At 30.2% G+C, this 18,721-nt stretch overlaps 1 protein-coding gene across 1 annotated transcript; it reads right to left on the minus strand.

Moving 5' to 3' along the window:
• Positions 1-7,511: 7,511 nt before the first annotated feature.
• LOC129290536 (protein DETOXIFICATION 16-like) lies at positions 7,512-16,789 on the minus strand. Its single transcript, XM_054927328.1, is given in 9 exon segments — positions 7,512-8,045; positions 8,627-8,713; positions 9,672-9,784; positions 13,643-13,881; positions 13,977-14,033; positions 14,668-14,754; positions 14,829-15,233; positions 15,235-15,371; positions 16,313-16,789. Coding segments are annotated over 9 exon segments (1,272 nt in total). The 5' UTR covers positions 16,400-16,789; the 3' UTR covers positions 7,512-7,985.
• Between the last annotated feature and the right edge of the window lie 1,932 nt (positions 16,790-18,721).

The raw sequence follows: 18,721 nt of genomic DNA on the forward strand, positions 1-18,721 counted from the left end.
TGACACTCTTCCCCTACACTCGCTGTCATTCCTTCCTCCTTGTGTATGCCAATATTAATGGAGGTAAAGAAGTCTTGAGCCCACTTATTTCTCATAGTTTTTGTGCGTGAATGACTGAATGGATGATTGAGGTTCCAATTTCTCTTTTTGGTTGCCGCTATCGTAATTGTATGAGAAGGATAAAAATTAAATTGAAGCTGAAATTTCAGTTTAGATTGTCATGTGTAATATCAAAGATGATGCTTTAATTTTCTTAAGTTAAGATTGATTTATTCAATGAAGAGATTGAAGTTGGGAAGCTGATTTACTTATTTATTTATATATTAGAGAATTTTGGAAAATAGAATATAAGAGGAAGAAGTTGGTTGGGCTTGAAAAAAAATTAGTATATGTAAGGTATTTGATATAATGCTTATTAGAAGAAATTTTATTTGATTTTTGTATATATATATATATATATATTTTTAAAAACTTCATTAATCCTTGTGAGTGGTAAATCCAAGTTGAGCACTAATGCTTTATGAACTTAAGTTGAAGATTCCAAATGAAATTTGAGCATGAAATTAATATCAAATTATTTGAATTCTTGAAAAAAAAATGGTTGTGGATGAATTTTGTGATAAGAGATTGAAATTTTAAAATACTTTATAAGGGGGTTGGAAATGATACATGGTTAATGTTTGACAAAAAAAGGATTAAGGGGAGTTGGTATTTTAGTGGAGTATTGAGCTATGGCTTTTGAAGGATTTTATGGGTAAAGTTTTCTCTTAAAATTTCAAATTTACTATAGCAAAATGTTGATAGTAGAGATGTTGGGAGGAAATAATTGAAATTATAGATAGTTTATTTAAAAATATTAATTTAATTTAGAAGGTATCTGGAGGAGGAGAAATTTAACTGATATGGAAAGGAGAATCCTTGAATTCTGGGAATTTCAAGTAAGTGGATAGCATCTGAAGTAATAATTCAATAAAAATTTCATTTATTAAAATATTATATTTTTATGCAAATTCTTTTTACAATAACAATGTGATTAGTAGATATTTGATTGATTAAATTACTTTATTAAGTGAAATTATTTTACCAGAATTAATAATTTTAGTTAATTAGTAAATACAAGTTTGAATTTCAATTACGGGATTTCATTTTGAAAATTATTGAATTGCTACGGAAAATGATTCATGCAAGTTTGACATTAAAAATAAAAATTTTATTTTGAAAGTGATGATTTTCTCGCATATTTGAAAATAAATTTGAAGGGGACTTTATACATAACACTAATTACTAGCGGCAATTCCATTAGCCCTTGGCGCGCCATGGTCAATGACTAGCTAGTTTGATTTCTGTGAGCTCTATTTCCACGTTTGTTGTTTGTGGGTCTAATACTTGCATTTGATTTCGTGGCTTTGAGTCGCAATTGGTTAGCATGACCTTCGTGAACTGCGTGTCTATGTTTGTTTCATAGCTCAAGCTGTGTTTGGTTACTTACCCTCGTGGACTGTGTGTTCACATTTGTTTTCATGGCATAAGCCGCATTTGATTATTAATCCTTATGGATTGTATGTCTATGTTTGTTATTTGTTTCAATAAGTCCCAATAATTATGAGTTTTTAATTATTTAATGGATCTATTTTTCATTGGTTTTGATTAATGACATATTTTTATAATTATTTTATGCAATTATTTGCTTTATTAAAATTACATGATAATGACATCTGATATGATACTTTAATAAATCAAGAATTTATTTAAAGTTACATAAAGCCTTTTTGTGACGAAATTTATTAAATATTAGTTTGCAAGAATTGTTATTTCTAACATACATAACTATTTTAAACTTTCTTTTTATACACATTTAATTATTTATTGTTGGGATGATATTTACTAAAAATTTCTTTTGATCTCAGATTTATTATTTGACGTTGATCGTATTGCTGACCTCTGAGGGGTATACAACTATTCTGGGTGGAATTTTGTTTAGCACTATCTCCTTTTGATGTAAATATTTAAATTCATGTATTTTATTTTGGAACTAAGGTTAGATGCTCCATGTAGTCTATAACTAGAATTTTTTTGTATAGGATAACACAACTAATTATTAATATAATTTTTTGATCTCAGATTTATTATTTGACGTTGATCGTATTGCTGACCTCTGAGGGGTATACAACTATTCTGGGTGGAATTTTGTTTAGCACTATCTCCTTTTGATGTAAATATTTAAATTCATGTATTTTATTTTGGAACTAAGGTTAGATGCTCCATGTAGTCTATAAATATTTAAATATACTTCATATCCCCTGCCGGTCACCTTCTATTTTCGAGGCGCGATAGTAACTATGAAACTTGATGCTAGTTTAAATGTTTTATATTCGATGACTAATGATAAGGAAGAGGATGATGTAAAGAAGAGGAGTGATATATTCTAAAATTCTACTTTTAACTTTTGCAATATATGAAGTATATCTATGTATGTGATATTATATAACTTTTTTTATTTGATGCTATCTTGCGACATAAATATAAAAAAATAGATAATATAGTCTATAATTTTTTTATAAAATTATAATTTAAAAATGAAAAATAATTAAAAAAAGTAAAATGTAATGCAAAAACAAGCCAATTACATTACTTAAGAGTTATTGTTAATTAAAAGTAAAAATAAAATTCTAAATAAAGCTAGAAATAAAAATAAATGATTATGATTTAAGGTATAATCATCTATATTTTTATTATTTATTCTTAGAAACTTTTTTATAATTATAAATATGAATATTAAAATAAATAATATAATAACCTCAAGAAGTAAAAATAAAATAAAAAATATAAATGATGTTGTATCAATTATGTTTATAGTTTACTTTAGACAAAACAAATAATATAATTTTCAATTTTAATAAATTAAAAGAATTAAATTAAAGTATTTATTTATAGTAATGATATTTTATAATATTTAATATTTAAAATATATGTGTGTTTGTTTAGTTTATATATATATATATATATATATATATATTTTTATTTAATTATGTAATAATAGAGTACAGATTCATTCCAACTTAGTAGCAAAATGTTAGGATACAAAATAAGGATGTCATGAGTTCAAACTTTCAATGACGCAATTCGTGAAATGGAAATATACGAAAGAATGACAGATAGGTCCCAAAATAGTCAATTAATACCAGTTAAGTCTCTGATAAATTTTTTTGGAAAGTAAATTGAAAATATTGATCCAAGTTATTACAACTTCAAGAGTTTCAATTACAGGTAGGTATTTAAATATCAAATATAACTTTTAAATTGTAACAAAAATATTTATTTGGAACTATTTGAATTGATATTTATAATTCATTTTGTTAAATAATTTTTCAGGGACTTAACTAATATTAATTCACTGTTTTGAGACCTAATTATTATTCTCTCAAAATAAATTGGTGATGCGATGACACGTGGCATGATATAGGGGCGACATATGGAAGGTGACATGGCACCACGTGAAAGGTGACACAAGTGACACGTGGCAAGTGACGTGGCACCACATAGGAGTGGGAGGTTGAGATTGAGTCACATGGCTAGATAAATTAGTATTACATTTTAGCAGCAACAAAAAAAAAGTCGTCACTAATTAATAGCTTTTTAAGCGACAAAGGTCACCACTAATGCTCAATATTTAGCGGTGACTAAATAGTCACCACTAATGTGTGGTTCTTGTAGCAACATTTGTAACCACTGATTCTTAACTTTCAGTGGCAACTACCTTTTTATAGTGACGAATTTTCCTTTCTACACAATATTTGTCACCATTTATTGAATATTTTTGATGATGACTTTTATTGTTATTGCAAATAGAATCAATAATAAGAGCTCTTATGGTGACAGTCACTACTAAAAAATTTTAGCGGTGACTTTTCAACTTTCAGCGGCGATAAGTCAATTTTTTTATAGTGCTTAACTTTGTCTTTGTTTTTTTTTTTAAATAATTATAAGGAATAGGCATTGCTGGCAACAAAAAATATCTACCTTGAGGTACTAAGAGCAATGGGTAGATATCTCCCAGCTAAATTAAATCCACCTTTTTAATTTAAAGAGTAATATATTTTTTTCAAGACTCTTATTTCGTTGGGATTAATTGTTCATTTTATTATTATTTTATTATGATGGATGAGAATGTTGTTAGTTGAGACCAAAGGCTACAAGATTTGTATAATTGGCTTATTTGCAGTAACTTTAAGTATGAGAATCTGTTGAAACATTTATTAAGAATTTAATATTGGATTTGTAATTGATTATGGGAGTGTTGATAGTTGAGGCATGAGACCATAGGACTTGCATGACAATTCAGGCACTGCAGCTCCGTCAGCTAACCCAGTGTTGCATTCAAAGACAAAACGTGTTGAGCTGGATCTTCATTTCATTCGAGAGATAATAGAGGCAAGCCTTGTTCGTGTTGGTTATGTTCCTCTAGCCCATCTTGCTGATGTCTTAATGAAAAGCCCAATCTGCTGTTTTTTCACGTATTGTCACAGTAAGCTGGCTGCCGTTGGGCATAAGGAACCTGTTGCAGGTGGTTTGCTCTACCGCTTTTTTTTTTCTTTTTTGTTTTACCAAGCAAGGGAGTTGTTAGTATATTAGGCGTAGTCCAGCATTTTAATATTGGGCCCTAGCCCAAGTGTTGTGTTATTATTCGTTTGTTACAGTCTGGTAATTAGTTTTAGCCAAGTGGTCAAGCAGTTTAAATGCACTAAGGTCTATGTAAGCATGTACTTTATGACTGATTCAATTCAACTGATAAGAGAATACTTCAGAAAGTACTATCTCTAGTATTTCTTCTCGCTAACTTCTGCAAAAAATAAAAAAAAATCAAAATTGATATTTTATAGGGTTAAAGGATATTTTCACTCCTCAACTATTCACAATTTTCCCTCTTAATTTTTAAAAATCATGCATTGAGCATTCTGCAATTAAAAAAATTAACTTCAACCATTAGTTGATTTAAAAATTATAGAAAAGAATATCAAAAATTACAAAAAGGATCCAAAAAAAATTACATATAAGTACTTTATATGAAAATTAATACCAATCAAGTCTCCTAAATTGCATATAAGTATCAAGATACAAATGTCATTTATTACCTTGTATAAAATATCAAAACAAGATTTTGGCCAACCAATTTAATTAACTACTAAGTATTAGTTGATCAAAAGTGCTGGCAAAATACCAATAAATAATTTAAAATATTATATTTATTTTAATGATATCATATTAAAATATTAACAATTTAATCTATAATAATTTAAATATTATTATGTTCCTCCGCTATTTTAGTATGTTTCCAATGCATTTTTATACCTTACCTAGACATTAGGAATGTTAAAGTTCATTCTATAAGCAATCAATGACGTGCAAGATACTTATGTGGCACTTGTGATGATGTGAAAAATGAAAATGAGACAAAATGTATATAATACACATAATAAGATTATTATTTAGCTAGATAGAGCTTCTTGAGACAAATTAATGATATAACATAAAAAACATATAACAAATGAAACATGCAATATCCTAAAAATTAAACCCTAATAGTCAACCTGATTAAGAGTAATTGTATAGGATTGTGTGATATGTGGTCAAAGGGGATTAATAAGTATTTTGGTTGTGATTTCAGCAATAAATGTGGGCCTAAAATAAAGTTGGGTCACTTAGACATTAAAAATGGAGAAAAACAAGGAGAGAAACCTTTGTGCCCTATATCACGGCACATATGATGTGCATTGCAATATTCAACTCATTTTTTACATAAATACTTCAGCAAAATACTCAAAAATTAAAAGAGAAAGAAAGAAAGAAAACAAGAAGCATTGAAAGATTTTTGCTAGGATACAAATTTGGAAAGAAATTAAGAGGGTTTAAAGCTCTTAATAACTAAGGTAAGCCTTTCCTATCCTTCCCCTTCCTCTCTACATTAGTTTAAAGCAAGGGTTTATAGTGTAGAGCTAATTTTAAGTCTATAGAGGTCATGAGTCTGAATCGATTGACTTAAATAGAGTTAATGAGTCACCTTATTTGTCATTCCTCAATGTTTTTCAACTGAATTTGAGTCCTTTGAGTCTCATGAGGTATCCCATAATTTCGTAACAATATTTACTCTGAATAGATGTTTATTAAATGGTGGTTAAAGTAATTTTGATTTATAAAAACTTAAAATCCTATTTCTATGAAATTGCAATCTTGATAATCTCATTGGGATCAATCCAGGGATCACCTTTGGTTTCACTACTTGTGGATTTTACAAAACACAATATAGTACAAATTGAAACATCAGTTAAAGTAATTGAAGAAAGATGTCTAGGATGTAATTTTAAGGTTTTCCTTTGAAATATTGAAGTGACCTCTATATCAATATCATGATCTCAATAAGTACTTTCTATTTAGGATTTTCTCAAAGTCCATGCAAATTACGTTTTTGCCTTTACAGGTAGCCAATTTAGGGTTTTGGCTCCAAATAGGTGCCTAGTGTAAAACAATGAATAAATAGCCATAATTAGGCAAAAAAAAGTACTAAAAGACATATAAATAAGGAAAAATAAAGTATAAAAACAGTGGCTAATCAGTTATGGGCTCTAAATCTAGGCAAAATAAATCTTTGAGATAATACTTTCTAAAGTATTCTCTTATCACTTGAATTGAATCTGTAGTAAAGTACATATATATATATATATATATCTATAAACTTCAGTACATGTAAATTGCTTAACCACTCGGCTAAAGCTAATTACCAGACTTATAACAAACTAATAACAACACAGCACGTGGCCGATGACCCAGTATAATACTAGCTCTTTTAGCCCCCTTATTTCGTAGTGCTTATGAGCGTAAAAGCTACCTAATGTAAAATAAAATTAGTTCAAGAATTCCAAGAGCCAGAATGAATATTCTTTGACTGGAGTCGTTGATAAGAGGGATAAAATTCAGAAAATTTATGTACTTAATATCACTTGAAGGCTTATTAAAATGTATTTCATGGTGTCTTGGGCAAAGCTACTATGCGATATTGATTTGTAGATGTATGTTCAAAGGAGACAGCAGCTGCTTCTTACTTGAATTGTACTCATGAGACCAAAAATAAATGTTACTGCAAAAAAGAAAAAAGGATGGTTACTCCTTTTAGTCTTATTTATAAGTCTTTTTTAGCATGTTTTATTAGAACTAAGAAAAATATTAAACTTTATTAATTTTCTCTAAAAATTCAAAATTTTTAACTTCATCCTTATTAAATATATATATATATATACTTTCAAAATAAAATAATTTAATATTTAATAGCATTTCAAGCATTTAATAAAAGCAAAAGAGTAAATAATAAATATGAATACAATAACCATCAAGGTTACTTATAAACGTAACAGAATTAAAAAAAAAAATTCTGCTGATTGTTCTTCTTCAATCTTTTGTTTGACGTTTGAGAGAACTTAATTATATTTTATCATGGTATGTGAGGTCATTTTCATTTTCATTTTTTTAAAATGTCTCGCTTCTTTTTAAAACCGAATTATAACTCGCAACAATAGTAGCTGAGGTTTGAGCTAACCCACAAAATTTCGTATTTACTCATTTTTTTTTAAATAAGGATTTGGCCTGAATTCTTCTTTCTTTTATTCTTTGCAGTGTATTGAATCAGAAGGACCTTTCAGTTTTTAGCCATCACAAATCAAACCAGCTTTCTTCAATTACATCGTATGTTGAAGCTATAAAAGCGATCAAGTGGCATCATAAATGTTGTCCATCAATATTATCACGTGGCTCCAGCATCAGATTATGTTTTTGAGGCCAAACATTGCGAATTCCACATATAGTACTTTTTGTGGTATGTTTAGGCCGAACAAGATGGTGAAAGGTTTTGGCATTTTGGCTTCATAAAGTGTCAACATTGACAATTCCACATATACTTTCTGTGGCATGCATTGCGTATAGAGAGCCTGACAGCTTCACGAGACCAGGCTCCCTATAGTTGCCGAATCATACACTCTATCTCTAGCTTTCATCGCCTGAAAGAGAATTTAGAGGGAAAAAGAGAAGAAATTAATAATTTGATCAATATAGTTTTGATTCAATTATAATTCAACTTCTGAATTTTGACTCATTCTGATTCAATTTTTATAGTTTTAACTCCTTTATAACTTATTCCATAAGCTTAAACTTTTGCAACTCAATCCTTATAATTTTAGCCATTTATAATATTGATCCTTATGTTTTTTAAAAAATAAAATTATAAAAATTAAAAATATTTTAAAATTTTAATCCTTATAATCTTTATAAAGAATAAAAAGTTTAGTAATTTAAATTATTAGTCCTAAATTTTAATATAATTTTAATCTTTATACTTTTATTTTTTAAAATATTGGGACTAATATTTTAAATTGTTAAAACTATAAGATTGAATTATAAGTTGAGAAATTAAGTTACAACAGAATTATGTTTATAAGGATTGAGTTATAACGAGTAAAAATTTAAGAACTATATTATAACTAAGTTAAAATTATAAAGATAAAATGATTGATCAAAAAGAAAGGTTAAGCACGTGACGAAGACATGAAAAGGGTATGAAACATATACATCGAATGTTCACCTCTTGGTCCCAATCAGTGCGTATAGTGACTATTAATAAGGATACCAATTGAACGAGGAGTGCACATATGATCCCCAACCAAAGTCCCTACACCATATATTTTAGTTGTAGCAAATAACAAGAAATCAGCCTATTGTATTGTTTTTCACAACAAACAAATATGAAAATGTACTATGGATTTGGGCCTTTTGCAATAGATTTAGTGCAGGTCGGTCTATCACGAATTTCGTGCATGGTGGCAAATAAATACTTCCGGAATATAATTATAATAATAATTAAATACTACGAAATATTATTATTATTATCATTCTTATTATTATTATTATTATTATTTAATTTCAAGGGACTTGTCTAACATTATTTAATTTTAGAAAAACATATTTTCTGATCCCTATAGTTTTACTGAATTTTATTTTTAATCCCTGTAATTTTTTTTAGTATTTTCAATCCTTATGAAATTATAAGGACTTAAAAAATAAGCATCACCCAATCTTTAAAATTATAGGGTTTAAAAACATTGAAAAAAAGGCTACAGGAGTTAAAAGTAAAACTCAATGAATTATAGAGATTAATGATTATGTTTTTCTTTTAATTTTTAACGAAATGATAAACTTGCTCTCCATTACTATTATAGAAAATGACTATTTTGACTGAGTTATGAAAAATGGAATAGGGAATTATTACTTTCTCTTTACAAATTTGTTATTTAATCAAGTGCAACTAAAGTAGACATTTTAAGAAAAATAGTTATTTTCTAATTTGTTTAAAAATCAAAAATTCATAAAAAGAAATGAAAAACATTTTCTATTCTATTTTAATCAAGAATTCAATATCAAAATAGTTATTTCCTACAATAGTCACTGAAGACAAATATGTTATTTTGTCAAAATTAAAATACCAAACAAGTTCTTTAGAACTAAATAATAATTATTACATTTTACGGTATTTAATTGTTATTTGTATATTTCTAAGTTTCTTTTTTTTTTTTCAATTCTCATTGAATAAAATAGCCAAACTTAATATGCTACAAAAGAAGGGACTTCACCTTGCCACTAATGTAGAAGACAAAAGCAAGACAGACAGCCGACGGAATCCCAACTAAATAATATGACCCAAGATTGACAAAAGCTCCAATTTTCTGCCAACCACATCCTCTTGCTGTGCCAAGCAATAAGAGTTACCAAATGCATATCAACACTTAATTAAACAAATTTTAAAATGAGTGATACTCCCTCCAGTTCACATTATAAAGCACATCAAACTACCTCAACAAAACTAAAAAAAAGTAGTTAAGTTATTAATTTTTTTTTATACAATAAAGTTTAGCTAACTGGGGTCTTAAGAGTTATTGGGGTTAGGACGTGCTTTCAGGCACAAAAAACACTTATGAAGGTACTTATAGATTGTGTCACGCCCTAAAAATTAGACGTGACCAGCACGAGATATCTGTATAAACATATATTCCTTAAGCTTTGATTAAGGAAACTTTAATATAATATTTTAATTCATTTAAAATAGGATAGAAAATCATTGTAACAATTTTTTTTAAAATAAAATATTCTTAAACTTTTTGTAAAAATTTTTAACAAAACCTCCCCGAAAACATAGAACCTAAAAAAAAATATTTCATCACAATCTATGACATCAACTCAGCAAAAGAGAACTCCTCTCCTCTACAACAATCAAATAGCACAATATAGAATCAGAACTCTAACTATAATCTATGTGAAGCACCTAAAATATTATTTGTAAAAATACAATATATGAAATATTAATTTACATCAAAATAGAAATTAACCAAAATAGTGTCTCAACTTCAGTCCAGAAGCAAAATGCCTTTAAGGATCTAATGGAGGTACACAGTCCATTACGCTATCTGAGACCAAAAATATTTTTTTCAGTGAATAACGTCCCAACAATAAATCGTTGAACGTAAGAAAAAATTAAATAATTATGTAAGTTAAAGAGACAGCGATCTTTATAAAATTTAATAAATTTCAAAATAAAAAGGATTCTATAAAATTTTAAATAAAATCTCGAACCATTAAAATCTCATAATAAATAATATTATCATTTGATTGCAAGGAAACAAATAACAAAATCAATAATTATAAATAATTTACTATTTAAAACCAATGGGATGTAAAGTTACCAAATAATCAAATTCATATAATAGGAACTTATCAGAACAATTAACAAACGTGGACACACAGTCCACGATGGCAAATAACCAAACGCAGCCGAAGCTACGAAAACAAATGTGGACACATAGTCCACGAGGACAAATAACCAAATGCAGCTGAAGCCACGAATCAAACGTGGACACATAGTTCACGAGGGTATGTAATCAAATGCAGCTGAAGCCATAAAACAAACATAAATACGATGCTCACGAATAACCATCCCTCCGTTCCACGTGCGTTGGCTATCGCACGAGGCTAGCACCTCCTATACACACCCTGCTAGCTAGGTGTACCATGGCGTGCCAAGGGCTAACGGAACTGCCGTTAGCAACCAGTGTTCTATATAAAGTCTCTTTTTAAAACCATTTTCGAACATGCGAGAAAATCATCACTTTCAAGATACAGTTCTCATTCTCAAAACTAAACTCGCATGAATACTTTTAAACATTAAAACTTTCCAGAATCAAATTTTATATCCGATGCTCATGCTTGCATTTATTGAATAAAGAAAAATTTTCAACGTCGAACTCGCATGAATCATTCTCTGTATCAATCCAATATTTGATAAAATAAAAATCTCATAATCAAAGTTCAAACTTGACTTGATTGATCAAATAACATTTCAAATTTTGTAAAGCTAATTTCTCAAAATAAAAAATGTTAATCAACAAATATCTAATAACCGCATTAATGCTATTAAAATGATTTAAAAAAACATAGTATTTTAGTAAAGAAAATTTTGATTGAAAAAAATCAGTTGGGACGCTATCCACTTACCTGTAGTATCCTCAAGGCTCCAAACTCATTTCTTATGACTCTATTTGAGCTTCCCTCCTTCCAAACATCCTATAATATATAATATATAATAATATTTTAACAGACTTTATTTTTTAAAACCAACAAGACCCCATTTCGAGAGAACCTACTCAACTAAAATTAACAATAATAATTTTGAATTTTTAAGAACACAATTCATTCATAAAATTTTTTTTTTCTCTCAAGCTTTTAACCAAACATTTAATGTGCAACATTCCAAACCATTCAATAAAACACGAAACCTTTAATTCTATTACCCAACCATTTCCAAACATTCAAATATAACTTCCAAAATGATAATGTACTTTATAACCTTTCAATTTTGTAACTCTCAACAATTCAAAACTCAAATAAGACCTCAATAACTTCTTAAATAAATTCCTTTGCAATGCTCAAATTAAAACTCTACTAAATAACATTTGAATCAATCATCCTTTTTGCCTCAATCATTAGAACTTTAGAAAATACACAGTCAAGCAAAAACTCTTCAAACATTAATCAAACAATTTATGGGTATCAATATTTAAGCTCATATTAATCTCTTCTTCCTCAATATCACTTCCTTAAAATTTTCAATAGCAATGTTATAATGAATTTCAATTAAAATTCAAACCCACTCCATCTTCTCCTTCCCTTATACGACCACAAATTTCATCTTTAATCAAGCTTTTCCTTTATACACATATATACAACCAGTCACGTTCAGCAACAGCAGCAGAGGAGAAAATTTTTGCAACTCAATTCATTAACTCACACACCCGCTCGCACGAAAATAAATATGGAGAAGACTTGAAGTTCTTGTACCAGAAATTTCCAAACAAAGACAGTGAAAGGGAGAAGAAATCGCACCTTAAGCTGAACAGGGGAGGGAAAATCTAATGCATCATGTGAAAAAAGAAGAACATAGCTAGCAAAATCAAACCAAGAATAAAAAGAAGCATCAGTAGCAGCTCCGACCAGTTTTTTTTCGACTTCCATGAATCAGCTCCCACGCACCAGCAACGACGCAGCCGCGAGTGAAGGAGGTAGATCATCGAACGAGGAAGACGACTAGGCGACGACAAGCACGCTATTATGACTAGCTAGAGGATAAGACCACGGAGAGGAAGATGATAGGAAGGATATTTCGGATCTGAAGTTCGAAGCTACTGGAATCAAGAAAAAATTTTCCAACTCTCTTCCTCTGGTCCAGAACGCGTGTGCACCGCCGAAAAAAAGAAGAAAAGAAGAGGAAAGAAAATGGGGAAGACTTGACTGGAGACAAAACGATGACAGCTCGCCAGAAAAATCGAAGACGAACAGAGGAAGCTGGCACCGGTGAAGCTTGAGTGGAAGGATCTCGAAACTTTTTTCATCCTTCTGTGCGTCTGACCGAGAGGGGAGGGGAATAAAAATCTGACTATTAGAAAATTGTAAAAATTACAAGACGGGGCACAGCTTTTTCTTTTAATAACATAAGAGAAATGGGCACTTCTTGTAATTTTTTCCAAAATTTTAAACTAATAAAATTTAGCCTATTGATCAAAAGAATTCAAACTCTGGACCTTCAAATAAACTATTAGCATAAGTTTTACTAAATCGTCACTTTTCATTTGTCATAAAACTAATTTAAATAAAATATAAATTGAGAGAATATATATATGTATTTGAAATTTTTGGGTCATTACAAATTACCTATTAATAAGGTCTTCATATTAGCAGTGAAATTTGATCTTACAACCTTGTGAATTATAAACTAAATCCTTAATTATCAACTGGACCAATGTTTGTTAGTAGTTAAGTTATTAATTTTGTCTACAAATAAAAAATTTTCAATTTTACCCTTATTTAAGTGAAATTTTTTTAAATTTTCATCACATTTTTCTCATATTTAATGATTTTAAACATAGGTAGTATTGAAAAAATTGTAATTAATGCATACATTGTCAAGTATCTTATATTAAGGATCAAATAATCCTTTTACAAAGTACCCTGTAAGAACAGGAAAGAATAGAAAACACTTGAGGAAGAAGTAAACTTGAAAGAACACATTGGAGTCCGTCCAGAAAGTTGGATATGGCAAGAATTGGCAGCATGGTTGCTACATATTTGACTACTACTACTTCGTTACTATAAGCACATCCCCAGATATTTCGTATTAGCATTAGAACCATTCCGATTAAGATGCCCTCAATAATGGCCATTACTAGCACAACAAACACTGCTAAACGAGCAGTAAGTGGATGACCAGCTCTAAGTTCATTTGAGACACGAGTGCTACAAAGAATAACATAATATTTAACATAGTTATGCTTGCTAATTAATTTATGTTACAATCATGAAACTTCATAAGCACTACTAACAATTATCACCTTACAACTCCACTGAGTCCAAAGGGAATCATCCATACAATTGCAGCTGTGTTAAGGCTGATAATTAAGAGCAAGATTAGGTTGATTGAGATATTGATAATAGGGTCAAAGACCATTTTTTCCTATAAACTTTTTTCTAAAGAGTGTTGGGCAGTCTGTACTGAATGATTGGGTAGTATTCCCCCTTGAAAATTTTTTTAAGAGCAAAATCATCCTTCTATTATAGATCTGTCATCTTTTTTCATTATCTGTTAATGTGGAATAGTTATGGGGCCTACTTATGGTGATAGCAAGGCATTGCAACCCATTTTGACCATCTAACATGGGGCAAAGGAGTTGGAAGTATAGTGATAGTGGCAAGAACCGGGCTAGATTGTCGCAGCGAAACTATAGTATAATAGGTTAGAATGTCTTACTATCACTATACGTGAACTTCACAATTATTCCATATTAATAGATAAAGGAGAATATAATGGGCCTCTGACAAAAAGGTGATTTTGCTTTTGAAAAAAATTTGTTTAAGAGGGATAAAAAATTTGTTTAAGAGGGATATTGTCTTACCATTCAATACAGGTGCCAAAACTCCTAAAAAAAAATATTAGAGAAAAAAAATTGTCTTTAGCCCTTAATGACATCAAGTAAGAATAAGAATAATTGTGAAAAGTATTCAAATTCGTGAGATGAAACTAACCATATAGAGAGAGCTGATGTTTCCAACATTGGATTTGGAAGTAAACCAGACAAGAGAACCATCATTTCAAATGACCACATTTCCAAGCTGTGCATGCATGAGGCAATTAATATTGTGAATCGAACAAAACATTAAAAATCATCATACGAAAATGACATTACCAAACCATAATAGCTGAAGGAATGGCAAGTCTCAGAAAAGTGGGAACGTTATGTAGAGCCTCTTTTGAAAACCCCGACCAAGTTTTATTAGCACAAGAAGGAGAAAACTTCACATACAATAACAATATCAAAACATTAACCCAGTAAGATGTAGCATTCGCCAATGCAGCTCCTCTATTTCCTAGTCCAGATTTGAATACCATAATGTAACATATAAGAATATGTAATAACACAGTAACTCCAGAAGCAAACATCATTGGAAACACTATATTTTGGGTTTGTAAGAATCTGCTTAGGCATCGTATAAGACCATAAGCAAAAGGACATGGAACCATGAACTGAGCATATTGTCCTGCTTCTGCGGATATTTCAGGATCTTGGCCTAAAGCACTTAGAATAGATCCTGGCCCAAACAATGGCAAGTGGAATGCTAACAATCATAAGAACTAGCATGGCTCTTTGCATGTGTATCCCTAACATGTGCTGCTGCTTTGCTCCATATGATTGGCCACATAAGGTATCCAATGCACTTGCCATTCCTTGCTGTTTGAACCACGAGAGAAAAAACATCGTTAGAGACAGTAAGAAAGAGGAGGAGGAAACATACCTGCGCACTGGATTATCTCTACGTCACGAGTGGGCAAAGAAGCCCTGTAAACCGATTTAAAATGCCTTTTTAAATTGGTTCTAAAACCGATTTAGATATGGGCGGTTTAAAAAGTGCAAGATTTTATAACCAGTTTAGAAAGTGCCATAGAAAAAGCAAAATAATAATAATAATAATAATAATAATAATAATAAAAAAAAAGACTTTCTAATCCAGTTTAAGGTCACAACCAGTCTAGAAAGTCCTATTTTCTAAACTTGTTAAGGCCACAACCCGTCTAGACAGTACCGCTTTCTAACCCGTTTGTGACATTAACTGATCTTCAAAGGTAGATTTAAAAAGCTATATTTCCACAAGTGGCAGGAACAGAGTTACAATTGAATTCGGTTCTTACTACACAGAATATGAATAGAGAGAAGAGAGAAAAGGGAGGGAAGTTTTCATTCGGGAGAATATATAGAGTGAGTCAATTTTCACACATTGGCTTCTCATATATGCCACCCACACCAGGTGGTTTGTGAAGATGATGCATGCACAGTTATAATAACTGGGCTTATATTCAAGCTTGATCCACTAAGATGAATAGATAACCTAATAGAGACAAAGATTCAGTGATACATTTGCCATCGGAATTTACATAATTCTAGAAAAAGCCCTCTTCTCTAAGATCATCAAGTCAAGATATTAGTTATTAGTTGTTACTGATTAGTTATTATCTTGGATTTATAATATCATCACTTATCACCTTCTGTGTTCAAATCACTTTATTATAAAGCATTCAGAAAGTTTGCAAAACTAAGAATCTTATTCATTATCATTAGAAGGCATAAAATTAAGTTATTTAAGTAAAGTAGAAGTCAGGAGTTATTCAACTCACCAATAAGCTGAAAGCAGTTACCGAAGCAAAAGATGTAGCCGTGGAGGAACCGGAGAGAGCCAATTTGCTTAGATGCCCAACGAACATGACTGATATAACTTGTAAGCAATAATTTAAAAGATTCACAGATATCAATGGCCCTGATAGCCATAACAGATTCCTCACTTCTTCAAGAACCTGACTTGTTTCTAATCCTCTTTGCTTGTTTCGCTCTGTGTCAACTTAGAATAATCCATCTTCTCCTGAGATTTGAATCAAAGGAGAACTTAGCGATGCCGTTTGGTTCTCTCTCTCCATAGCTTTGATCAATGAGGGAGAGGAGACCAGATATTAAATGTAATCATAAATTCAGAACTTGATGCCCAGGTCGCTGATAACGACGCGGGGAGCCCAGATATTATTTTCCACGATCATTCTTGGAAAGTTTTCCGCTTTCAGATCCAGAATATAGATGGCCGATGACAAATCTTGTCCGTATCTGATTCAAAGACAAATGAAGTACGTCTGTGTGGAAATGATACACTGTGATACCCAAAAGACATTTTTCAATATAAAATATTTTGGTAGGTTAAAATATATATATATATATATATATATGTATATACTCATTTTCTTAAAAAATGTAAGTTATTTTTAACTGAATTTCACCCCGATAAAGTAGTTATCTACTTTCAAACTAACCCTATCTTTTTATATTTATTTCTCTTAGTATTTAGTATAAAGTCACCATTAATAAGGGCACTTTTAGAAAACAGGTAACGATTACATTTCGAAACGATTAAAAATGCTTTACATTTTTTAACATCGAACTCCTTAAAAAATATCTTACATTTTTAAAAGGAGGGAGTATGTGTGTGTGTGTGTATATATATATATATATAATATTTTGACTACGAGAGCCGTTCGGTGCACAAATGGGACGTCTTCTTTAAAAATAAATAAATGAATAAATAAATATGCCAATCTCAATTTCACTTCTTTCACCTTGCTCCACATTCCACCCTTCTATTTGAAAAAATTAGTTATTTAATCCAATAATTTTAACCCTGTTAAATTTCAATCACTAAATTTTTTAATTTGATATATCTCATGAGTCACTAAATTTTCAAACGTTTGTAACATTAGACGCTAACTCTCTCTCATATTTCCGCTCATCCGTGAATCATGGATCGAGTAAAATTTTGCTCACATCACAGGGCATACAAGTCAGCTCGATCCACCTCAAATTCTAAATCAGAATGAAAAAAGAAAACCATGCAGCAAAGCCAAACAGTAATTACACTTTTTAGCTTACAGAAAGAGAAAATATGAAGATAGAGAGGACACACACAGCATTTGCTCATCATCGCAAGATTATATAATTTTGGAAAAATACAACAATCAGTCCTGCACTCTAATTGCATTTTGTTGTTAATCCCTGTAATTTTATTTCATTGTTTTCAGTCTATTTAATTTGATCCATTTGCAATGTCGATGTAATTTTTAAAAATATATATAAGATTATGAGCTAGCATCAATAGAGTTAATTTTATTTATATGTATCTAACACTATTAACCCTTTGCAAACGTGTACTTATTCTCACATTCGTCTCCAATGTTCTATTTAAGCCAAATATGAAAGTAAATTCCCCCCCCCCCCATTTGCCTTTTATTCACAATTATGCTTGCTAACAAATTTGTTTTAAGTGGCGAACAGCTTTTGTTTGGATGGAACCTCAACGGAGTAGATTTTTTCTCAAAAGTCTACACAGCTGGCAAGTATGATGAGACACTTAAGGAACAAAATTCCTAATATAATTAACTATATCTAAAAATTACCGTACTAAACAAAGAGACTAGCAGGGTTACAATGAGACTACCTCTATTAGTGTAAGGGAGAATCAAATATTGCCCTCATTAAGGATCATAGATAAGGACTAACAAGTCCCATTTAAAAAAAAATAAGTCATATTCTCATTTTAACAACAATATATTTCGCATTAGTCCTTATTTGTGATTAATTTTTTTGAAGGGAGTTGAATGTGATTTTCCCTTAATATAATCTCATGATCTTTATATACATTTTTAAAATTATAGAGATTTACATTGTAGGTTGATCAAACTATAGGATCAAAAATAACAAAACACAATCAAAGCATAGCAATCTATTGTTATGTTTTTCCTATAACTTTTTGTTTAATTGATAGAGTGTCGCACTTGAAAATGTGACACAAACCGCATGAGAAAGCAAATCTTCGACCTTCAAAAAGAAGAATGAATTAAAGGAGTCATATGGGAGTCGCCACCAAAATTTTGAGGAAAATCTTGAGAAACCAATTAAAGGAGGTAAGATGGTCTATGAAATTAAAAAATAGGTTCAAGAGTCGATTGAGTATGGGAAAGGTATTAGGCACCCCACAACATCCACTC

This window comes from Prosopis cineraria, unplaced genomic scaffold (genome assembly GCF_029017545.1).
Source record: "Prosopis cineraria cultivar Desert tree isolate PC_DT_omini unplaced genomic scaffold, ASM2901754v1 PC13, whole genome shotgun sequence".
Taxonomy (NCBI): Eukaryota; Viridiplantae; Streptophyta; class Magnoliopsida; order Fabales; family Fabaceae; genus Prosopis; species Prosopis cineraria.